Here is a 25028-nt window from a genome sequence, read left to right as displayed (position 1 = left end):
GACTGGGGAGGCTGAGGTGGGAGAATCGCTTGAACCCGGGAGGCAGAGGTTGCAGTGAGGTGAGATCATGCCCCTGCACTCCAGCGTGGGTGACAGAGTGAGACTCTGTCTCAAACAAAACAAAACTATGAGCTGGGCATGGTAGTGTGTGCCTGTAGTCTCAGCTACGCAGGTGGCTGAGGTGTGAGAATTGCTTGAGCCCAGGAGATCGAGGCTGCAGCGAGTGGTGATCTTGCGGTGATCACTTCAGTCTGGGTGACAAAGACCCTGTCTCAAAAAAAAAAAAAGTAAAAATAAGAAATAACATTTATTGCATAACTTTACATATATATATATATGTCAGATTTCTTGCTTTATTAATCCATATTACAATCCATACTGTGAAGAAATTGGTCTCTTATTTTATAGATTAATAATTTCCCCAGCTTAGATAGTAAAGAACTACAGTTTGAATGTAGGTCGTACTCCAAAACTTAAAGCTTGTCCCATTTGACCGAGTGCGGTGGCTCACGCCTGTAATCCCAGCACTTTGGGAGGCCGAGGTGGTTGGATCATGAGGTCAGGAGTTTGAGACCAGCCTGGTCAGTATGGTGAAACCCTGTCTCTACTAAAAATACAAAAAACTAGCCGGGCCTGGTGGCACACGCCTGTAGTCACAGCTGTTCAGGAGGCTGAGGCAGGGGAATCGCTTGAATACAGGAGGCCGAGATTGCAGTGAGCCTAGATCACGCCACTCCACTCCAGCCTGGGTAACAGAGCAAGACTCCGTCTCAAAAAAAAAAGCTTGTCTCATTCACTTGTTTTAACTGCACATTTCAAGTATGAAGTTAATTAAAAGTGACTTTTACTGTTACTTTTTTCCACATAGAGTAAAATATATTCACCCAATCTTTTAGGCAGTCATGTCTATTGCATGACCTTTTGTTATATTTTATTTACCAAGATTATATTAAAGGAGAGAGACTTAGTTGTGTACAAATTCTTTTCTTATTCTTTGATTTGTTTTTGTTTTAATTATGTGATTTCTATTACTGTAGGCAACTTCAGTTCATTTATGCAGAAGGAAATATTTGAGCAGCCAGAGTCTGTCGTGAACACAATGAGAGGAAGAGTCAACTTTGATGACTATACTGGTAATTACATATGAATTATTTTATTATTTCAGTGTCTCTGACAGTAGGAGGTGCCATTAACAACCTGAAAGTTCATTGCCCTTAATAGCCTTGTGGAACAACTACAGCTGCCAGCCATCAGTGGAGCCCAGCCATCTTGGAAAAAGTTCTTTAGTGTATGATTCTACCTATATAAGATATCTAGAATAGTCAGATTCACAGAAACAGAAAGTAGATTAATGGTTACCAAGGGCTGTAGGGAGGGGAAATGGGGAGTTACTGTTTAAAGGGTACAGAGTTTCAGTTGTGGGATGATGAAATTACAGAAATGGATTGTAGTGATGGTTGCATAATAATGTGAATGTGCTTAATGTCGCTGAATTGTACATTTAAAAATAGTTAAAATGGTAAATTTTATGTATAGGTCACCCATTGTGTACCAGGGACTGTCGTAGGTACTGTGAATTCTAAGAAGAATGAGACCTGGTCCCGTTGCTGGGCAGCTTACATGTATCTGCCTAGCCTAGGTTTCCTTTCTGAGTGTATAAATAAGTAAAAGTGTGAACTTCCCCAGAGGTCTTTCAGGTATTTGCCTGATGCCTTTGGATAACCTGTACCCTCCTACATTTTTAAGGTAGAGGTGAGAGTACAACACTACTCTTTTTTTTTTTTAGGACAGAGTTTTGCTATTGTTGCCCAGGCTGGGGTGCAGTGGTGCCATCTCGGCTCACTGCAGCTGCTGCCTCCCGGGTTCAAGCGATTCTCCTGCCTCAGCCTCCCAAGTAGCTGGGATTACAGGCATGCACCACCAGAGGAATTGTATCTGCCTCTATTGACAGAGGGGGTTGTTGAAGATGGTTGAGCTGGAAGAACTGGGAGAGTAGCAGTAAATTCTTTTATGGTATTTATGGAAATGAGGTCAGGAAAAAGATTTGTTTTATAAGGGAAGAAAATGAGACAAACTTTGGGAAGTTCACGGTTTTAAAAAGTACTTTTGGCTGGGTGCAGTGGCTCATGCCTGTAATCCCAGCGCTTTGGGAACCCAAAGCGGGAGGATCGCTTGAGCTCAGGAGTTCTAGACCAGCCTGACCTCCTTTTTACTAAAAATTTTTTAAAAATTAGCTGGGTGTGGTGGTGGGTGCCTGTAGCCCTGGCTACTGAAGAGCCTGAGGTGGGAGGATTGCTTGAGCCCTGTAGGTTGAGGCTACAATGAGCTCTGACTCCACCACTGCACTGCAGCCTGGTTGAAAGACCTCTCTCAAAAAAAAAAAAAAAAAAAAAAGAGTTCTTATATCTGTATTATGTACATAAAAGTTCTGTAATAAAACAGGATAGCTGTCATCTTTTTTGTTGTTAGGATGAGGAGATTGAGGCTTTCAGTTTGCCAAAGGTCACATTGTTAGTCATTTATTGAACCAAACTAGTCCCCATGTATTCATTGTTCTAAGTGCTCTCCATCCCCTCCCCTGTCCATCAGGCATTCTTTCTTTTGCCTGTAGTGATGGCCTATCTCATCTCAAAAGGGAGCAGGCTTTTCTCAAAAGCATCAAATTTAGAGCTTTGGGCAGCTCCTTTCAGAACTATACCAACTCTCCTCAGCCACCAGAAATTTCTAGGACTAATTTTAAGGAAACACCGTGGCCAGCTAATCTCACTGTCTTACATCCATGTCATTCTTTGTCATCATCTGCAATACAGGTCTTTCTGGTAGTTGGTCTGCCTTTTTTTTTTGTTTTTGCTTTGCTTTTGTATTGAGTCTTTGCCTTTGCATGACCCTGATCCAGTCTTTTACTGTTGTTTCCTTTCTTCCCAAACATTTGTAATTAATGCCAGGGTCTGTGGAAAACACTGTAGGCAGAGGTACATAAACAGGCTTGGTCTAGTGCAGTAACAGCAAGAAGGCCAGTCTGGCTGGTGTGGCCTGAGTGAGAGGGGATGTGCTAGGATATTAGGTCAGGGTAAGCAGGAGACAGGTCGTATGGGACCTGAAGGCCAAAGTAAGTAGTTTGGATTTGATTATAAATTATTTGGGAAGCTAGTGACACTTTTTATTTTGTTTGGTTTTGTTTGCTACTTGCTAATTTTTTAAAATAGAGAAAAATACCTTCTTTCATTATTAAAATTCAAAAAGGAGAACATATTCAAAAGATAAAAGGTAAAACACATACCTTGGTTTTATAGTATAACTAAGATAAAAAAGAAGGTGGGGTGGCTGGGCGCGGTGGCTGACACCTGTAATCCCAGCACTTTGGGAGGCTAAGTTGGGTGGATTACTTGAGGTCAGGAGTCTGAGACCAGCCTAGCCAACATGGTGAAACCCTCTCTACTAAAAATAGAAAAAAATTAGCTGGGTGTGGTGGCTCGCGGCCTGTAATCCCAGCTACTAAGGAGGCTGAGGCTAGAGAATTGCTTGAACCTGGGAGGCGGAGGTTGCAGTGAGCTGAGATTGCACCACTGCACTCCAGCCTGGGCTACAGAGCAAGACTCTGTCTCAAAAAAAAAAAGAAGATGGGGAGATGAAGAGAGCAGGGGCAGAGTAGACAGCTGAAAATGGTTCAGAGAGCAGCAAGATGAGGCCCACGAGGAGGTACCTGTCATTCTCCTCAGCCAGATTTGAAATTGTTTGAGTCCAGAAGCTCTCAGTGCCTTGACCACTATATTTACTTGGTGGGTGCTTAGGGAATTTTAGTTGACCAGTTGAATGAATGTTGAATGGGAATTTCTCACAGGTAGAAAACTAGCCTGTGTGGAAGGATTTCTGGACAAGACACATGGAGAACAACATGTAAATAGCTATAGAAACTGAAAATGAAAAAGAGGGCAGACTTTGTTGGATGGTCTTTATGTTTTTAAAGGATCACTGTAAGAGATCCTTCTGGTAGCATATGGAGAGCAGACTCCAGGAGGTGGAGAACAGAAGAGAGAACTGGAGAATGTTGCTGTCGTCCAGGGAGAGATGCTGGGTTTGAAGATAAATGTGGAGGGATCAGAACAATCAGGCATTTTGATTGAAGCATTAGGGGAATGGGGACGGCAAAGACTGAGAGGAGAGTGGGTTTGTGTTACTCTACAGAGCGCCTTTCTGGGCACCAGAGGGGAAATAAACGTAACTGAGATAATGTTTTTCCCAGACAGGTTTATTGAGACATAATTAGATATAATAAAATTCACCATTCCTAGTGTCTAAGTTTGATAAACCTCTACAACATAGTCATAATCATTACCTCTACAAAGTCAAGATGTAGAACAGTTCCATCACTCTGAAAATTTCCTAGCACCCTATTGTCAACCCCTTCTCCAGCTCCAGCCCTCTACATCTAATGGTCTGTTTTCTGTGTCCCTCTACTTTTGCCTTTAAGTTAACTTTCAAAGAGAAGAATGTAAAAATGACTAACTAAGGTAGAATGTAATAAATGCTGTAATTGTGTGGGGATGTAGAGAGGTGACTAAGGTCAGTTACAAGTTTGGGGGGGGCCCGTTATGACTTATTTAATTTACTTTTCAAAATTACAGAGAACTATGCTTTCCAGGAGGAATATTAATTCTTTAAAACAGCAGTATTCTTCCTTATATTGGCAGTAGATACTCATAAAATGCGATTGCCTAGTTCACATGGTTCTTTGCTAAATAATTATGTACACAAACTTTTATTTCAGTGAATTTGGGTGGTTTGAAGGATCACATAAAGGAGATCCAGAGATGCCGGCGTTTGATTCTTATTGCTTGTGGAACAAGTTACCATGCTGGTGTAGCAGTAAGTGCTTTTTAAAATTTTAGTTATGTTGAATATTAAAGAATATCTATAGACCAAGTAGTAGTCTAATAACATACTATGTAAAACTATGTTTTGTTAATGTGTTATCTTTTCCCTTTTGTGATAAAAAAGAAGGTAAGGGGAGAAATTTACCAGCTGCTTGGAATTATTTATCAGTGGAAGATCTATAGAAAAAGTCCCTAGATATACAGATAGACCTCCTGCAACGGACTTCATGAAAGGCCAAGAGGGGGAGAGCTTCTGTACTGTCCTAGACTTGTAGCCTAGGGAGCTTGCCTACATGTATAAGAGCTGTCTTTGGGTTTTGCTTAGCATTGTTCACTTGTCCTAGACAGGTGGCCCGCATCATGTGTGAACCTCAATGCAGTTTTACTTTGTGGGCACATTACTGCAAAGAAAGGTAGTCTGCTTTTTTTTTAAATCAGATTTTATTCTTTAAATTGTTCTTTTAGAAGCTGAAATTCAGTATCAAAAACGTGTATTGTCAGTGCAGAAGCATAGGTATATGAGGGTCTTTTACTCCAATAAAGGACCAATATTTGCCCATGTAGTTTCCTTAGAAAGAGACAGTTTATGTGCTGCTGATGTCAACTGTTATAAACAGAAGACCTTTACATTCAATTTCTGCTTTTAGGATTGATTTCCAAAGTTCATGACATAATTTTTTTATTTGCTGAGGCATAAATATTAGGAGCCATTTATTTAAGCAGTGAGTGAAACTATCTGGTCACCTGCCCTTGCATCTCAACAAGCTTTGCTCTTTTCTAAGACTACACCATATACCTCCTCCCCTCCTCCCCCAAAGTTATATGGTCCTAAACAGAAAGTCTATGTAATATTGAAGGGTAGAGGTCTAAAAAAGTGATTGTTTTCTCTGGGCGTTGTGGCTCACACCTGTAATCCCAGCACTTCGGGAGGGCAAAGTGGGAGGATCACTTGACGCCAGGAGTTTGAGCCTGGGCAACATAGCGAGACCCCGTCTCTACAAAAAGAAAAATTATCGGGGTATGGTGGCAACTCCCGGTAGTCCTAGCGACTTGGGAGGCTGAGCAGGAGGATCGCTTGAGTCCAGAAGGTGAGGCTGCAGTTAGCCTAGATTGCACTGCTGCACTCCAACCTGGGCGACAAAACCAGGCCCTGTCTCAAAAAAAAAAAAAAAATATTTTGAACACGGGAAGAAGAAAGACATAAACACATTAGTGGTAGCTTAGATCTATTGCTGAATTAGCCCTCTATTCAGAAATAGAAAATTTGATTAAATGCTTCATCTAATGCTAAGACAATTTTGGGGCAGAAATTTTACGCTCTGTTAGAATTCTCTAATGTAAGATTTTTTGTTGTTTTGTGGATGCCAAGACTACTGTAGTTAACAAACATTAGAAATCCCCCTGTGGTTTATCAGACAAAGTAGTACCATTTATTTTATCCTGTTTTACATTTTTGTTGTTGTTTCATGACACATTTGCATGTTTTTTTTAGTATCTATATCCTGAATAATAACTGACTACACTCTAATCATTCTTAACCCATTTATGTCAGAGCTTGCAAAATTTTTTTGTGAAAAATCATAAGACCTTGGTGATGACCTTGAGCAGTAGGATGTAAATAACTCCCACAAGCTTAGCGTTCCAATGATGGAACACTAGGCATAAATGATTTAAGTATAGCCTACTTAATATGCTTTTCAAAATTTTAATTTTCTCTAGGTTTTGTAGTGGCATTCAGTGGAATTTATAGCATCGTTACTCTATTGTGATGGAAATATGTCATTTTGTGTATTTATAAAAAGTTGTTTGCAGCTGGGTGCAGTGGTGTGTGCCTATAGTTCCAGCTACTCAGAAGCTGAGGCAGGAGGATCACTTGAGACCAGGAATTCGAGGCCACAGTGCCCTATAATCATGCCTCTGAATAGCTACTACACTCCAGCCTGGGCAACAAACCAAGACCCCATTTTTAACCAAAAAAAAAAAAGTTGCCCTAACTAAAAGAATAAACTATTAATTAGCACAGATAAATCTTGAGATTACTTTTTTGGGGTTTATTACTTTTAAATATCTGGTAAGCCTCCAGATTTCTATCTTTCTCTCTTCTTTCCCCATCTTTTTATTTTGAAGAATATGATTCCAATGTAACATTTATATTATAAACCGGGTGAAAAGGTTTGGTTTACATTTATTTGTGGGAAAACATTTAGCATTTTAGTGTCGGTAACTTAATTATGTACAATAAAATATATTAATGGAAAAGAATAATAAAAAATAGGAGCATTTCATCTTCAATGATTTTCTTTACATGATGTTGTAATATTGTTAAAAAATGCCAAATCAAAGTTATTTAGTATTTTTGGGGGAACCAAGTAAAACGATTCTGTTCAAATTTGTGGGCAAGCAAAAGTTAAAGGGCTATGAAATAAGGGCACCTTTAAGTTCTTTATTGCTGATAAGGAGGAAAGCTGAGATGGGTGAGAGATGGGGAGGGTCACTTGCCTGAAGAGGCTGGTGAAAGGCTGTCAGGATAGGTGAGCTCCAGAGTTAGAATTAAAGCAACACTAAATGTATACATTGGTTGAGCTTAAAGTTTTTGCTGCCTAAAAGATAATTTTTCTGTTGTTTTTGATTTTCCGATGTTTAGTATAAAAATAATTAGAATGGAAATTTACTGAAATGAAGGTTAAACTACCCTTTGCACAGAGGCATACTGCTCCCTACTTCATTCCCCCTGCCCCATGCCACAAAGGTTGAAAATAGTGAGCCCTCTTAAACAAGATTTCTAAAATATATTGACTTCTTTTGGGAAATGGTCATATTTATGAATACGTTGTACTTTTAAAGTGTTTAATTTTTCTCTATATATTTGTACATCTGTTAACTGATTTGAAACCCCTCACTGACATGGGTATTACATGAATTTTCATTTTAAAGATTAGGAATTGGGAAGTTAGAGATAACACACAAGCTGACTCAGAACCATGCTCTTTCCACTTCTCAAAATGTTTTATATGTGTGGGTATGTTTCCTTATAAGAATGTATGTGGCCAGGCGCAGTGGCTCACGCCTGTAATCCCAGCACTTTGGGAGGCTGAGGCGGGCAGATCATGAAGTCAGGAGATCGAGACCATCCTGGCCAACATGGTGAAACCCCATATCTACTAAGTTGGGCATGGTGGCGCACACCTATAGTCCCAGCTACTCAGGAGGCTGAGGCAGGAGAATCGCTTGAACCCAGGAGGCGGAGGTTATGGTGAGCCGAGATTGTGCCACTGCTCTCCAGCCTGGCGACAGAGCGAGACTCCGTCTCAAAAAAAAAAAGTATACATAGATAGTTGTCTAAAGAGACTGATAGTAAAATGTTAGCCATGCTTATCTCAAGTGGTAGGATTTTGATTTTTTTTACAATATTTTAATCTGGGTTGTTTTATTTTCTAACATGTCATTTTTGTAATCAGAAAAAGCAAAAACTATACATTGAATCCAAAGAAGTCCAGTGAAAGAGTATTTGAAGGCAAGTTCTGTGACCAAGTCATCTTTTCTCTGCAGACACGTCAAGTTCTTGAGGAGCTGACTGAGTTGCCTGTGATGGTAGAACTAGCAAGTGACTTCCTGGACAGAAACACACCAGTCTTTCGAGATGATGTTTGCTTTTTCCTTAGTCAATCAGGTGTGTTAATTTTAAAGACTTAAAGGGAAGGAAAGTTATTCTTTCTAATAATTCTAGCATATCTTGGCAAAAGCTGATATTTAAAGATAAACTGGCATTGCAGATGACTTGATGAACACAGATTTATTTTAATGTTACATAATTCTTTATGAATTAGTAAAAATGAACACCTTTTATGTTCAAGCTGGATTTTCAATGACAGAGAAGGAAGAGAGATCCTGACAAGCCATATTACTTAAAGTTTTGTACATTTATTAAGCGGATGTTTTTTATTTTATTTAAAACAAGTAATATTGTTGAAAGTGTGGTCAATTTGTTTTTGCTCCTAAGAAACAGCATATGCTAAAACTGTTCTGTGTGTTATGGTTGTCCTACTTTTTACACAGGTGAGACAGCAGATACTTTGATGGGTCTTCGGTACTGTAAGGAGAGAGGAGCTTTAACTGTGGGGATCACAAACACAGTTGGCAGTTCTATATCACGGGAGACAGATTGTGGAGTTCATATTAATGCTGGTCCTGAGATTGGTGTGGCCAGTACAAAGGTAAATTCTTGACTCATTTCTTGATGATTATTTAATCATAGTGTCAGTGAAGCAGACTAGTCTGTATCTTATTTTTGTTAGCAGTTATAGAACTCACACATTTTACTAATCATTGTAATTATTGTAGGACTTAAGGGTCAGATAGATAAAAGACTTGTCATTCTCTCCCTCTTCCTAATAGAGTTTAAAAGGGACTTATGTATATAATGTAAGTCCATTTTGAAAAGGTCTCTGCTGGCTATCCTTGTCTATTGCTTACTGCCCTCCTGCTAGGCACAGTAGGATACATAACAAGTATATAACATCCCCTTCTTTTATGAAGTATAGTCTGGAATTTGAAAAGTAACAAATTAGAAACATACACTTTAACCATTTTTGGAATTTTTATTTACCTATTTATGGTTTCTAATAAATAATGTAAAAATATACATACTACCTCTTAAAGTTTGTAAGGAGGAATACACCTTTGGTATAAAATTTGGCAACTGCCAGGCATGGTGGCTCACGCCTGTAATCTCAGCACTTTGGGAGGCTGAGGCAGGCAGATCACTTGAGCTCAGGAGTTCAAGACCAGCCTGGCCAACATGGTGAACCCCATCTCTACTAAAAATACAAAAATTAGCTAGGTGTGGTAGCATGTGCCTGTAATCCCAGCATACCTGGGAGGCTGAGGCAAGAGAATCACTTGAACCTGGGAGGTGGAGGTTTCAGTGAGCTGAGATTGTACCACTGCACTCCAGCCTGTGTGAGAGCGAGAGTCCATCTAAAAAAAAAAAAAAAAATTTAAAATTTGGCAATTAAAAAAAAATTTTTAATGAGTATTGTATGACAATATCTTTCTCTTTAGATATTGCCCTGGGGAGGTTTAAAGGTACTGTCTTATTTTTTGAAGGCCTAGTAAGACTACTTTGCTCTTTGGAATTGGAATATGCATAAATTTAGGAGGCTAATAAAAATAGGAAATCTTAGAAAGTTGTATAAATACAAGAGATGTTATCCCTCCACAAGTGTTTTTTTGGGGTTTTAGGTTTGTTTGTTTGTCATTTAGAGAGAGGGTCTTGTTTTGTCACCCAGGCTGGGGCTAGAGTGCAGTGACAGGAATCATAGCTCCCTGAAGCCTCAGACTCATGGGCTCAAGTGATCTCTGCCTTAGCCTCCTGAGTGGCTGGGATTACAGATGCACCAGGCTAGTTTTTTTTTTTTTTTTTTTTTTTTAAGATGGGGTCTCACTATATTGCCCAATGTGTTACTTTTTATGATTTCACATTTTTGTTTTCTCAATATTTTTCTGCTTAAGTTTGATATTTCTTGCTGATTATCTAATAAGATGTTGGGATATTGGTGGATTTGAGTTTAATTAAAGGATTGTGGAAGTCAATGTTAATGTGTACATAACCCCATTTGAATTCTTTTCCCTTAAAGATTCTCACAGAGAATTTTTTGTAGAAAGTTTGTGATAATTACATAAAAATTCTTCTTTTCTTTTCCTTTTTTTTGGAGACGGACTCTGTTGACCAGGCTGGAGTGCAGTGGCGTGGTCTCAGCTCACTGCAACCCCAGCCTCCTGGGTTCAAGCGATTCTCCTGCCTCAGCCTTCCAGGTAGCTGGGATTACAGGCACCTGCCACCACGCCTGGCTAATTTTTGTATTTTTAGTAGCGATGGGGTTTCACCATGTTCGCCAGGCTTGTCTTGAACTCCTGACCTCAAGTGATCTGCCTGCCTCGACCTCCCGAAGTGCTGGAATTACAGGCATGAACCACTGTACCTGGCCCCCACCTTTTTTTTTTTTTGGAGACAGGATCTCTCCTCTTTGTCATCTAGTGTAGATAGAGTGCAGTGGTGCAATCATGGCTTACTGCAGCCTGGACCTTCCCAGGCTCAGGTGATCCTCCCACCTTAGCCTCCTGAGTAGCTGGGACTACGGGTACAGGCCACTACCCATGCCTGGCTAATTTTTGTATTTTTTTTGTAGAGACGGAGTTTTACCATGTTGCCCAGGCCAGTCCCGAACTCTTGGGCTCAAACCATCTGCCTGCTTTGGCCTCCCAAAGTGCTGGGGTTACAGGCATAAAAACTCCTGAGTGAGATTTTTATTTCTTGCGTATTTCGATATTGCTAACACTATAGTTTACAGAGTGCTGAAACTTGAATTTTCTCCATATGGTAATTAAAACGTGTTACATGTTTGTGCTTGGGTTTCCATCCTGTGGCTGAATAAATTACCAGCCACCTTTAGTAGCACTTAAGGATTTGATTGGGGGATTGGAATCCCAGAGCCTCTTTATTTATAACAGATTGTGAAACGAGGGCTACAACATGGTGTATGTGGGATATGGGATTGTTTGATTGGATGGATGCCATTGACTTAATCTTTTCATAAAATGTTTCTGGAATTGTGAGCTGCCAAGGGAAATATATATTTTACATTTCTCATTCCTTTGTTTATGAGAACTTTAATTTGCCTCAACATTTTATGATGATGATTTTCAAATATACAGCAGAGTTTTAAAAATTTTACCTATAGGCTGGGTGCAGTGGCTCACACCTGTTATCCTGGCACTTTGGGAGGCTGAAGTGGGAGGATCACTTGAGGCCAAGAGTTCAAGACCAGCCAAGGCATCATAGTGAGACCTTATCTCTATAAAAAATACAAAAATTAGCAGGGCATGGTGGCGCGTGCCTGTAGTCCCAGCTACTCAGGAGGCTGAGGCAGGAGGATCCCTTGAGCCCAGGAGTTTGAGGCTGCAGTGAGCCATGATCACACCACTACACTCTAGCTTGGATGATAGAGTGAGACCCTGACTTAAAAAAAAAATAAAAATTTTACATTAGCATTGGTATACCTACCATCCAGCTTCTACCATAGCATATTCACCAAGTGTACAGTTTTAGTAAATTCATTTGGCTGTACAACTGTTATCACAATCCAGTTTTAGAAGATGATCACCTGAAATATTCCTTTGTGTTTCTTTATAGTCAATCCTCACTCCTACCCTCCAGCCTTATACTCAGGAACTACCGTTTTCTCTTGCTGTATTGTGGCATTTTCCAGAAAATTCTTGTAAATGGAATTGTATAACACGTCTTGTGTGTCTAGCTTCTTTCATTTAGCCTGAAGTTTGTTTTTTAAATAAAGCCAGTTAAATTTAGCAGTGAGGTATTGTATACCAACTTTAGTAACGCTAATGTTAATGAGTTCTGATGACCCATTATTGGACTAGCCTAACCTGAAGTTTTTGAGATTTGTTCATGTTGTTATTTGTATCATTAGTTCTTTCTTTCTGCAAATCTTTTTTTTAAATATCTTTTTATTTTGAAATAACTATATAGGAAGTTGCAAAGATAGTACAGAGAAGTCTTACATACTTTTTACCCATTACCCCAATGGTTACCACCTGTATAAGAAAAATTAGCGTCTTTTTAGTACAGACTTTAATTTTTTTCAAAAATGACTCAAAAAATTTAGTAAGTATGACAATTTGGTATTTCATTTTTCATGGATTCTAAAGTAATTTTATTCAAATGTCTTAAACATTTTGGGCTTAGTTACTTACAAAAAGTTTTGGGTTATTTAGTCCCAGACCATTCCAGGTGGCAAATAAGAGTTTTTATGTTAATGGGTATTGAAAGTAGTTTATTATTATTACTATTATTATTATTATTTTGAGATGGAGTTTCACTGTTGTTGCCCAGGCTGGAGTGCAGTGGTGTGATCTCTGCTCACTGTAACTTCCGCCCTCCGGTTTCAAGTGATTCTCCTGCCTCAGCCTCTCAAGTAGCTGGGATTACAGGTAACTGCCACCACGCCTGGTCAATTTTTGTATTTTTAGTAGAGACTGGGTGTCACCATGTTGGCCAGTCTGGTCTCGAACTCCTGACCTCGTGATCCACCTGTCTTGGCCACCCAAAGTGCTGGGATTACAGGCGTAAGCCATCGCGCCCAGCCAAAAGTTGATTATTGATCCTAATCCCTGGGCCCAGTGATGGAGCACATAGAAGAATTCTGTGATCTTGCCTATAAATTCTCAACTTTGCCTGAAAAACTGTCAGGATTAGAGGGATCTTACTGAGTTTCTCGTAGTATCAGACCATAGACAATTTGATACTTCTGGAGGAATTGATGGGTATAAATGGTAGGTTCAGCAATTTTTATATGTTATTGCAGGTGTTTAGAATTTCACCACAGTGCTGACTTTTGTTGATTTAAAAAAATAAAAATGTAACTTTGTTTTTGGCTGAACAAAAAGAAAAACCAAGTTTAAAATTTCAGAGTCAGCATTTTCCTGGTAAACTCTTTCAAACCTCAGTAGATTCTGAATGTAGGGTATAGCTTATTTTTCCTCATAATTGGTTTCCTGATATGTATTGATGAAATTAAAAATATGAAATTGAAATTAGAAATTAAACTGTAATAGCAATGCAATGGAAAAACATATGGATTAAAGTTGCTCCGTTTAATATTTGTACTTAAAAACTAGTGTTCAGATGGTTTCAGTTCAAACAAATAAACACTAGTTTGTAGAATAACATTTTTAGTTATGGGCTACAGGAACTGGAATACTCATTATCTGATCAGTTTGGATTGGAAACAGTTTAAGTATTCCGGGGTCCAAGATACCTCTGACCTGGTAGTATGTTTTGTGATTAATTGATTTATTGAAAAGTAAACCACAGTAGGAAGAAGTAGACTGGAAGAGTCTGGAATTTAGAATATAGATGTGCTCATTAGTCTTGGAGGCAGAGGACTCCAAATTCACTTTAGTGTTATGGGAAAAGATTCCAGTCTGCTGGTGGAATATAATAGGTGTACAGGGAGGCAGTTGTGGAGGACCATGTGAGCAGCTGGAGGCTGAGAAGTCCAGCAGGAGGAAACAGGGAGTCTCATTTAACTATTGGGATGATAGGGAGTTACCAGACTGTGATTTTATTTTAGAGGGAGTCTCATTATCCACATCATGCCAGGAAATCACTAATGGAGTAATCCCTTATCATGAGAATAGTAATAGAAATTCAGCATATAATCTATGCACGTACACACACACCCCTCAGAATAAATTTCCTAAAGCTAAAATTTTATCTAACACCGTAACTGACAACAGCACAATAACCTACTGAAAGAGATATAAATAAAAGCCTCAAATATCTGAAACATAAAAATGTTTTTCAAAATAACTATTGGATTAAAAAAAATCAGAACTACCATTAAGAAAGACTTACTAGAGGCCGGGCATGGTGGCTCACGCTGTAATCCCAGCACTTTGGGCAGATCACTTGAGGACAGGAGTTCAAGACCAGCCTGGTCAACATAGTGAAACTCCGTCTCTACTAAAAAAATACAAGAAAATTAGCTGGGCGTGGTGGCGGGTGCCTGTAATCCCAGCTACTTGGGGTGGCTGAGGCAGGAGAATCATGTGAACCCAGGAGGCTGAGGTTGCAGTGAGCCGAGATCACGCCATTGCAATCCAGCCTGGGCAACAAGAGCAAAACTGTATCTCAAAAAAAAAAAAAAAAAAAAAAGACTTACTAGAAAAAAGTAAACAATGAATAATATGGGTAAAAATTTAGAATGTGTGGCCAAAGTGATAAATAGAGGGAAGTAGCATTAAATTCCTAGCACAAATTGATGAAAATGCCACATTTTTAAATGGGAAGGAAGATTGTTTTGTAAAGAAATGACATATCTTGGGTTAGAATTAGTGTTCCTTCAACTTGCACTAAAATTAATTTCAAACAGACTAAAAAGGAAAATGTTAAAAAAATAAAAAGGAACAATGAAAACAGAAGTAAGAAAATTTAATAATACTTAGTTTATGTAGGATGTGGAAGGATTATCTGAGTCTAAAAGTACTACGTAAAAGTTAAAAAATTATGTCAGTCAGCACCAATATAAAAGGTCAGTCCATGATGAGAAAAAATATTTGAGACATAGCAATAACTACCTTCTTTTTTTAATTTTAAAGAATAGTATTTTATTGAATACGTTTTATTCACAGAAAAATAAGCTTTAATCTACAATGAATGCCAGATTATACAGCAGAAAGCAATTTTCTTAGTTTTCCACACAGAAAGGTTCTTACTAAGTGAAAAAAACCATAAAATTATATTCACAAATATAGTACTCTGTCTCAAAACATTTCACATGATTATTCACAATACTAATACAATGACATGAGAATCAGTCATTCAGTCAGGTTAAAATATAACAGTAATGAAAAAAATGCAAAATCTAACATAAATTACATTAAAACCCTCGTTACATCAAACCAAAAATGCAAATTTCTTACTAAATCCAGAAAAATGGTAACATATATAGTAATTTAAAATATTACGTTAATAATATAGAATAAGAAAGTGGTAAACTCTAAAAATCTGTAGGCATATCTGCAAACTTCAGACTTCAGAGTAGAATCTGACCACCGAAACATTAATGTAGCATTTTTCTAATTTTTTTGTTTTGAACAATAACTACCTTCTTAAAACCAATTTGAATAAACAAACTCAAGTTGAAAAACAGGTGAGGGACAACAAAGTCAGTTGTCAAAAGAGAAAATATAAATGGTCAACAAACATGAAAAAGCTTAGCTTTAGGATTCAAGATATATATGCTAAAATAGTAGTGAAGGTTCATTGTCCAGCAGTCAAAATGGTAAAAGTTCGCTAAGGAGATAATTCTCAATATTTCACAGAACTTGACAAAACAGGCACATCTCACAGTCACATAAAGTTAGTAAGAATGAAAATAGTCTTGGCAGTGGGATTGTGAGTTTTAAAATACGTACAATTCTGTATCCTAAGAAACTAATTGTCTTTTAGTTCAAGCTGTCATCAATAAAATTTATAGTACGTTTTCAGCCTGTATATCAGGGATTGTACAGAACTGAATGAGTTACATTTGTCTCATTTAATTGTCATGGTAATCTTGTGTCATGTGCATTTAACAGGTGGGGTATCTGAGGCCTAAAGAGATGAAAACTGCTCAAGGTTATAATGTAACTTGACAGAGTTCGGTTTTAGGATTACACTTGTACTATTATTTAGGAGTGAAAGCAAGTTATAAAATTGTACCTGCCAATAATTAATTTTCTTAACTACGTAAAGAAAAGAAAAACAGTAAAAACTTTAAGGCATTATCCACAAGTGTTATTAATAGCATATTATTAATGTAATTATTTCTATTAACAGATGAGATTAAAGATTATTATTTCTGTTTACTTTTCTACAATTGTACTTTCTTTTCTTTTCTTTTTTTTTAATGCAAACTTTAAACATAAAACTGGGAGTGAGGAACAGGCAGTAGGCAAAGGTGGAAATCAAAGAGCAATTAAAAAAAAAATCCAGCAATACCAGTGCAAGTACCCCAAGGAGAGTTTATCAAGCACTTGTCTTTTGACTTACACCAAAAACTAAATGTGGTTAGGCACATGCTGATTTGCTTATCTTTTCCTTCCTTTCTTAGGGATATTAGGAATTTTATAAGCATTCAGTGGGTTATAAGGTGTTTGGCTTTTGTATCTAAGAAATAAAAGTTGAGTCATTTGCTTAAGATTCAGAAAGGAGAATAGTGATAGATTTCCCAAGTACTGGTTCAGTTCACTGTTACTAAGGTAGTTTATTTTTGTTTTTTGGAGACAGGGTCTCCCTCTGTCCCAGGCTGCAGTGCTGTGGTGCAATCCTGGTTCACTGCAACCTCTTCCTCCCAGGCTCAAGTGATCCTCCTGAGTAGCTGGGACCACAGGTGCACACCACCACACCCAGCTAATTTTTGTATTTTTTTTTAGAGACAGGGTTTCGCTATGTTGCCCAGGCTGGTCTCGAACTCCTAAGCTCAAGTGATCCACCTGCCCCGGCCTTCCAAAGTGCTGAATTACGGGCATGAGCCACCATGCTTGGCCCTAACGTAGTTTTAAAAGATAGAGAATATATACTGTAAAAGCAATGGGAATTTTATTTTCATCTTTTTAAAATTAAAAGTTCTAAATTCTTAAGATGCAGCTGCAACTAATTGTCCTGCTTTTTTGTGATGCTTCAGGCTTATACCAGCCAGTTTGTATCCCTTGTGATGTTCGCCCTTATGATGTGTGATGATCGGATCTCCATGCAAGAAAGACGCAAAGAGATCATGCTTGGATTGAAACGGCTGCCTGGTACAAAGATACTCATAGATTATACTTTTGTTGTCTAAGGGAGTGGGTAATAGGTAAAATTCTCTTCTTATCCTTGAAGCTGTGGCTTGTAGCTATTTAGTCAGTAAGATCTTTCTACATTTGCTCTGATGTATTAAAAAAATACCCATACTGATTGATAGCACAGAGGAATAGAAACACTGGTCTTTTGTTGTTTGCTACCAATATATTGTTATTTTATTTGTTTGGTTTATTGTCCTTTTTTGCTAATATTACTTCTTAGATTTGATTAAGGAAGTACTAAGCATGGATGATGAAATTCAGAAACTAGCAACAGAACTTTATCATCAGAAGTCAGTTCTGATAATGGGACGAGGCTATCATTATGCTACTTGTCTTGAAGGGGCACTGGTAAGTTTTCTCAGTTCTGATTAATATCAGTCCATTGACCTGCAGACCTGACACATAGTTATACTTTTACATTAAATGAATGAAATAGGTAGAACTTTTGAAAGTGCTTCTGTATATATGCATTGTGGTTTGTTTACTTTGAGAAAGTGCAACAGAGAACTCTGTTCAGAAGTGAAAATCAAAAAGAGTACATTTTAGCATGATAACCTGGGTTAATTTGTTCAAATATGAATAAAGATTAAGTTCTCTAGATAAGAAATTTAATTGAGGTCAGGCTGGACACAGCAGCTCACGTCTATAATCCCAGCACTTTGGGAGGACATGGCAGGTAGATCACTTGAAGTCAGAAGTTCGAGACCAGCCTGGCCAACATGGTGAAACCCCATCTCTACTAATAATACAAAAACATTAGCTGGATGTGGTGACGCATGACTATAATCCCAGCTACTTGGGAGGCTAAGGCGGGAAGATCACTTGAACCTAGGAGGTGGAGGTGGCAGTGAGCCAAGATCACACCATTGCACTCCAGCCTGGGCGATAGAACGAGACTCTGTCTTTAAAAAAAAAAAAAAGGGTTAGCCAGAAATATGAATATGTTCATGATAATCTAAAATCTTTAAAAAGTCCTTGTGGAGCTGTAAAACTTCCAATTACTTGTTGATAATATAGAAATAGTGATCTATTAACTTGTTAGATATATTTATAGATCAGTGGTCTTTAATACTTTTGGATAGATAGACAGTGGCTTGACATTTCAGATGCTTTTTATAATATTTACTTAAACATGGATTTTTGAAAAGTGAATTGAAGACAACTCTGGTTCTTTCCTATCAGAAAATCAAAGAAATTACTTACATGCACTCTGAAGGCATCCTTGCTGGTGAACTGAAACATGGCCCTCTGGCTTTGGTGGATAAATTGATGCCTGTGATCATGATCATCATGAGAGATCACACTTATGCCAAGTGTCAGAATGCTCTTCAGCAAGTGGTCGCTCGGCAGGTAAGTCGGGGGACTGTGAGAACACCTTGGGGATCAAAGAGGGGAGTTACGCTAGCTTATTTGAATGACTTACAAAACATGTTTACACGTGTTAACTCATTTACTTTGGAATACAGCCTTTGAGGTTTACGTGTGAGGAATCAGATACTTAAGAATTTCTTTTTTTTTTTGAGATGGAGTCTTGCTCTGTCACCTAGCCTGGAGTGCAGTGGCACAATCTTGGCTCACTGCAACCTCTGCCTCTTGGGTTCAGGCGATTTTCCTGCCTCAGCTTCCTGAGTAGCTGGGATTACAGGCACACTCCACCACGCCTGGCTAATTTTGTATTTTTGGTAGAGATGGGGTTTCATCTGGTGAATATATTTCAGGGGAAATCTAACATCTAGGTTTTATTTTAATATTATATAATTGAGTTTTCTTCAGATCAGTTGGCTTTATATATAAATTCCAAAAGCTATTATTCCCTAAGCACAATGTGGTGGTAAGGAACTTGAGCTTTGAAGTTAGGCAAACCTGCAGTCAAGTACTAAGCCTGGTATTTCTTAGTTGCATGAGTTTAAACAAATTACTAGATCCCATAACGCTTCTGTTTCCTCGACTATAAGTAATAACAATCAGATTTACTACACAGGAATTTAAAGAAGTCTGTCTGTGAGGCTTCATATGGATTATGCAGTGCAATTTTTGCACATTCATAAGCTATAGCCCTGCCTTTGCCCACCAGTGATGTTGTGTATGTGTGTGATTTTCTTTCCTAGGGGCGGCCTGTGGTAATTTGTGATAAGGAGGATACTGAGACCATTAAGAACACAAAAAGAACGATCAAGGTGCCCCACTCAGTGGACTGCTTGCAGGGCATTCTCAGCGTGATTCCTTTACAGTTGCTGGCTTTCCACCTTGCTGTGCTGAGAGGCTATGATGTAAGTCATCTACCACTGCAGAAATCTTGGGATGGTTTTTTACCTGGATACATTCTGATTTTTTCTCCTAAATTTTTAACAATAGTGTTTGAGAAATCTATCAAATATATATCTGTCACCTGTTATATTTTCATGGCCCAATTTGTAGGTTACATCACAACATCTTCTTACCCATAGAACTTGAAGGAACCTTGGGGTTCACCTCCAAGATTGTGACTCACCTTGGGTAGTCTCCACCTGTTTTCTTAATATAACCCCATATCTCTTAATAGGGCAGCTATTGGCATTTGGCAGGACAATTCTTTTTTGTTTGGAACTGTCCCACACATTGAAGACTTTGTAGCATTCCTGGTTTCTCAGCCATTGTGGCAACCAAAACATTGTGCTTTTGTTTTTAGTGTCCCCTATGAAGGCTACTACTTCTGTAGAGGACCACAGTAGCTCTTTCTGTGTGAACTGGCACCTTTAGAATGCTTTTTCCTAACCAATTTAAGTTTTTTTCAGGACACGTTATGTGATTATATTTTCTAATCTAATTCTTTGTAGTCTGTAATACAGATGGTTAATGAACATATTGTTTTCTGTTTTTATAAACAAAAATAATTTGCTTATAGCAACCACTCCCTTCCCCAGTCTATATAATCTCTCAAATCTTGCTTTTTTTTTTCTTTTTGCAGGTTGATTTCCCACGGAATCTTGCCAAATCTGTGACTGTAGAGTGAAGAATATCTATACAAAATGTACGAAACTATACGATTAAGCAACACAAGACAGCTTTTGTATTTAAAACCTTGATTTAAAATATCACCCTTTGAAGGCTTTTTTTAGTAAATCCTTATTTATATATCAGTTATAATTATTCCACTCAATATGTGATTTTTGTGAAGTTACCTCTTACATTTTCCCAGTAATTTGTGGAGGACTTTGAATAATGGAATCTATATTGGGATCTGTATCAGAAAGATTCTAGCTATTATTTTCTTTAAAGAACACTGGGTGTTGCATTTCTGGACCCTCCACTTCGATGTGAGAAGACAATATGTTTCTAAAAATTGTTACTTGTTTCACCATACTTCATTCAGACCAGTGAAAGAGTAGTGCATTTAATTGGAGTATCTAAAGCCAGTGGCAGTGTATGCTCATACTTGGGAAGGGTTTGCCAAGTTTTAAGAGAAGATGTGATTTATTTTGAAATTTGTTTCTGTTTTGTTTTTAAATCAAACTGTAAAACTTAAAACTGAAAAATTTTATTGGTAGGGTTTATATCTAAGTTTGGTTAGCCTTAGTTTCTCAGGCTTGTTGTCTATTATCTGTAGGTGGAAGAAATTTAGGAAGCAAAATATTACAGTAGTGCGTTGGTGGGTCTCAATCCTTAACATATTTGCACAATTTTGTAGCACAAACTTTAAATTCGAGCTGTTTTGTACAACTGACAGTATGATTTTAAATTTGAAGATGGGATGTGTACATATTGGGTATCCTCCTACTTTGTGTTTTCATCTCTAAAAGTGATTTTTATTTCCTTGTGTCTGTAGTCTTTTATTTTTTAAATGACTGCTGAATGACATTTTATCTTGTTCTTTAAAATCACAACACAGAGCTGCTATTAAATTAATATTGATAAATTCAGTATTCGCTTCAACTTTGTCACAAGGAAAAATTTCCTGTAGTTAATTTTAACTTTCCTTCACTGCATTGTTGCGTAAAACTAGTCCCTTAGTGCCAGTTTGGAAGTTATTTGTGATTGTTTGGAAGATTTGCAGGTCGTTGACCTCATCATTTCACTCTAAGTATATGTGGTAGGCTAAGCTCAGAAAAAGGTATGTATGCTTTACACTGATAGGCACCAAATTTAGTATTATATCCTAGGTATTTTTCCTCTCTGTATTTTCTGTGCTCTACCCCTGAAATATATTTAGGAATAAAGAAGATATAAATAAAGTGATATTGGAGTATGTTCAGCTTGTAAGTGTCAGAAATGGAAGTTGACAATTTGGATTAAAATATTTAAAGTAGAATATTATTATTTGATACCCCCAAAATTGTGAGTAATAATTTCTTCATGGAGCTTTTGTGGCCAGATCTTCAGGGCTATAGGAAAGTGTGTTTGTTTTTGGTGAAGTCCTTCTTTTTCAAAGGTTTTTACTTTTAAATTGTGAAGGTAAGCTGTTTAGCACAATTATTTAAGTAAGCTAAGTCTTCCTTTCTTTTCTTTCTTTTCTTTTTTTTCTTGTTTGAACTTCTTGGTGAGGTTAAGATTTTCTAGTAGTTATTGTTGTTGCCAGAGAAGCATAGAATTCTGCTTGTGTCTTAGGGTTAGAGAAAGATTTGTTATATTTTGAGGTAATTTGGAAGGACTTTCGTACATGGTGACTAGAAACCTGATCTTTTTAAGAATAAAATAGGGTCACTATTTACACTATATATAATATATGGCTATTATAGCTATATTAATCTACTTTAATTGTTTCTAAGATTATTTTGTGTAAGTCAGCTAGTGTGTGTATAGTGTCATTTCTTATGTTTTGTAAATTAACATTTTACAAACACAATTTGTGTGGGTTTGTAGCATTTCTTATAGTTAAAGTATGATTCAGCATTCTAAGTTAAAACTAATATGTGAAGTCAGTCATTAGTCTGCATAATCTCTGTCTCCCTCTGTGTGTGTCTTTCTATAAAGCACATGTGTACACACACACACAAACATACTGAAAGCTAGCGTAAGTTCTAAACTGAATATCAAAAACCAAAATCAAAAACAAAGAAGTGATATTTTCCAAACAAACATGGATTCTCTGCCGGGTGCAGTGGCTCAGCCTGTAATACCAGCCTCCACTTTGGGAGGCTGAGGTGGGAGTATTGCTTGAGCTCAAGAGTTGGAGAACAGCCTGGGCAACATGGTGAGACCTGGTCTGTACAAAAATTTTTTTGGCTGGACGCAGTGGCTCACGCTTGTAATCCCAGCACTTTGGGAAGCTGAGGCGGGTTGATCACGAGGTCAAGAGATCGAGACCATCCTGGCCAACACGATGAAACCCCGTCTTTACTAAAAATAATTAGCTGGGTGTGGTGGCATGTGCCTGTAGTCCTAACTACTTGGGAAGCTGAGGCAGGAGAATCGCTTGAACCCAGGAGGCGGAGCTTGCAGTGAGGCCAGATCGTGCCACTATACTCCAGCCTGGTGACAGGAGCAAGACTCTCAAAAAAAAAAAAAAAAATTTTTTTTTTTTTAATTGGCTGGGCATGGTGGCTTGCGCCTGTAGTCTCAGCAACTTGGGAGGCTTAAGTAGTAGGATCACTTGAGCATGGGAGGTTGAGGCTGCAGTGAGCTGTGATTGTGCCACTGTGCTTCAGCTTGAGTGACAGAGTGAGACCCTCCTGACTCAAAACAAAAAACATGGTTTCTCCTCTCTGTCCTGTCTTCTTATTCTCTATCCCATTTGATGTAGTGATTTTTAAATGCTTTTATAAGTTAATTCTTAACACAAAAGAGACATTGTAATGATGCACACCACTAAAGTGAGCATGCCCAATTAAAACCAGTGTAATATAGGATAAGAAAATCTGATTTTTCAAAAAAGATACTCTACATAAAGAATCCTTCATATAAAAAGTTCTTTTAGTACATTTGAAGTTTTAATTCACTCATGTATAACTGAGAGTTCCTTTCAGCCCTTTTTAGGCAGGGAGGCATATCTGTCATCTAGCTCGTGGCCCAGTAAATGATTATTACATTGGAATCAGTTTTTCAGTCTTTTAAAATAAATTCTATGCCATAAGAATAAAAGATAAAGAGAAAAATTAATGTTAACTATTTTTAGCTTATTATAACTATGTCAACAAGTGTTTATTAATACCTATTATGGGAGAGTCACTGTGGTAGGCATTGAAAATTACACCATCTTTAAAGCAGTATTTGTCCCCAGATGGACTCATCACTAGCAAAGACTGGGTTCATTAGAAGGCATAGGGTGAGAGAATGGGAAGATGGAGTGGAGGTGGGTTGTTAAAGTGCTGTGAGTGAGTGGTTTTGTCTACTTGAATAATGGTCCATATTTGGGGGCATATTGTGTTTCATAAGAAGTGAAAGGTATTTGCAAAGTAAGCTACAAATGACCCATAAATCTGTTAACAACAGTCCTTAATATGCGAAGATGAAAAACAAGCATTACTGCTACCCAAAGGGGATTGGCACTTGGTGATGTGCAGATGGGGCTATTGGTTAAGAGAGCTATTACAGGTTTTCTCTCTTAGGTTTCATAGGAGGTAGTTACCGAGATGAGATTGTTTTATCTTTTCGAATACAGATCTCTTGTCCTGAGTTAGTTCTGAGGATGGGAGTAAAGGAGTTTTTTGTTTTTTTGTTTGTTTGTTTGTTTTGGCTCCTTATTAATACTCTGACATTTATTTCTATTATTTTTCAAAGAAAGGAAACCAACTGAAATGTTTGCTTTAACAAACATTTTAAGAAGTTCTTTGGGTTTTTTTTTCCCCCTTTAAAAAAAATTAGCATATACCATAGCAATAAAAGAACTAATGTTAACTATTGTATGCTACAACTTAAGTGATTTTTCTAAAGAAGCGCAATGTCATTGAAAGTATTATTGAAAAGGATCATAGTCACATTGAATTTGTGAAGGCCAAAGAAATTGAAGGGAGTGATATTTTCATTTTATGATATTCACATATTTAGTAAATTTTATGTACAAGAATACCAGGCAGAGTGTTTTACCCAAGAAAACAGGTTTCAGATTACTTTTTTACTGTTAGAGTCTCAAGTTTAGAAATGTTAATGCTTAAATCAGTTTTTTTCTCACTATACTTGAAGATTGTTAATATTTTGATATCTTCCTAGCTTGATGAATTTAAACATATCTTCAGAACTGTGACAGTGACAACCAATAGGACTGATAATATTAGCTTCAAACCAATAATATCCAGGGTTAAAATAAAAATCATAGTGAAAGCACGATTGTAAAATTATGCTATATTAACTTTTAAGTCTGTAATAGCTTGACATCAAAATGTTATGTAATTGCCATAAATAATGGCTAGCGAGAGCATCTTTGGAAATTCTCAAATTACCTTTCTTACTACATTGTTTTCAGAATGAATGTAGAAATGATCCTGTTAGCTTTTTGAATGTTCTGTGGTTGAATGTGTTTTTGCTTAAATAAAGCTTTTGGTATTTGTTTAAATTACACTTCTTGAGAAGTGGACATTTTAGAATCATCTTTGCTTTGTTTCAGTTTTGTGTTTTTTGAAATGAATGTTTAGTTTACTGAGCCAGTTGGTCATTTCTTCCTCATGTCTTGTTAAGTCCAGTGAGTAAGCCTGAACTGTGAATAAATTACCAAAAACTTGCTTAGAATTTCATTTTGAAGCAATTTGCTAATATTTGAAGCATATACACATTTGTAGTTATGTTAAAAATTATATTGTACTAAGAATGTAATCAATGTCTACTTTAGTTGTAAACATT

At 37.5% G+C, this 25028-nt stretch overlaps 1 protein-coding gene across 1 annotated transcript in view; it reads left to right on the top strand.

Annotated features, from left to right (window-relative positions):
* Positions 1 to 24773, top strand: part of GFPT1 (glutamine--fructose-6-phosphate transaminase 1) — a 65238-nt gene extending 40465 nt beyond the window's left edge. The window contains exons 11-19 of the mRNA XM_003262496.4: positions 1038 to 1133; positions 4769 to 4866; positions 8424 to 8544; positions 8931 to 9088; positions 17120 to 17234; positions 17497 to 17624; positions 18459 to 18626; positions 19385 to 19546; positions 20224 to 24773. Coding sequence (XP_003262544.1) covers positions 1038 to 1133; positions 4769 to 4866; positions 8424 to 8544; positions 8931 to 9088; positions 17120 to 17234; positions 17497 to 17624; positions 18459 to 18626; positions 19385 to 19546; positions 20224 to 20268 — 1091 coding nt within the window. The 3' untranslated portion in view covers positions 20269 to 24773. The remainder of the gene's footprint in view (positions 1 to 1037; positions 1134 to 4768; positions 4867 to 8423; positions 8545 to 8930; positions 9089 to 17119; positions 17235 to 17496; positions 17625 to 18458; positions 18627 to 19384; positions 19547 to 20223) is intronic.
* The last annotated feature ends 255 nt before the right edge of the window (positions 24774 to 25028 follow it).

Source organism: Nomascus leucogenys, chromosome 14, assembly GCF_006542625.1.
Source record: "Nomascus leucogenys isolate Asia chromosome 14, Asia_NLE_v1, whole genome shotgun sequence".
Classification (NCBI taxonomy): Eukaryota; Metazoa; Chordata; class Mammalia; order Primates; family Hylobatidae; genus Nomascus; species Nomascus leucogenys.
Note: the sequence above shows the minus strand (reverse complement) of the source record. Positions and strands in the feature narration are given on the sequence as shown.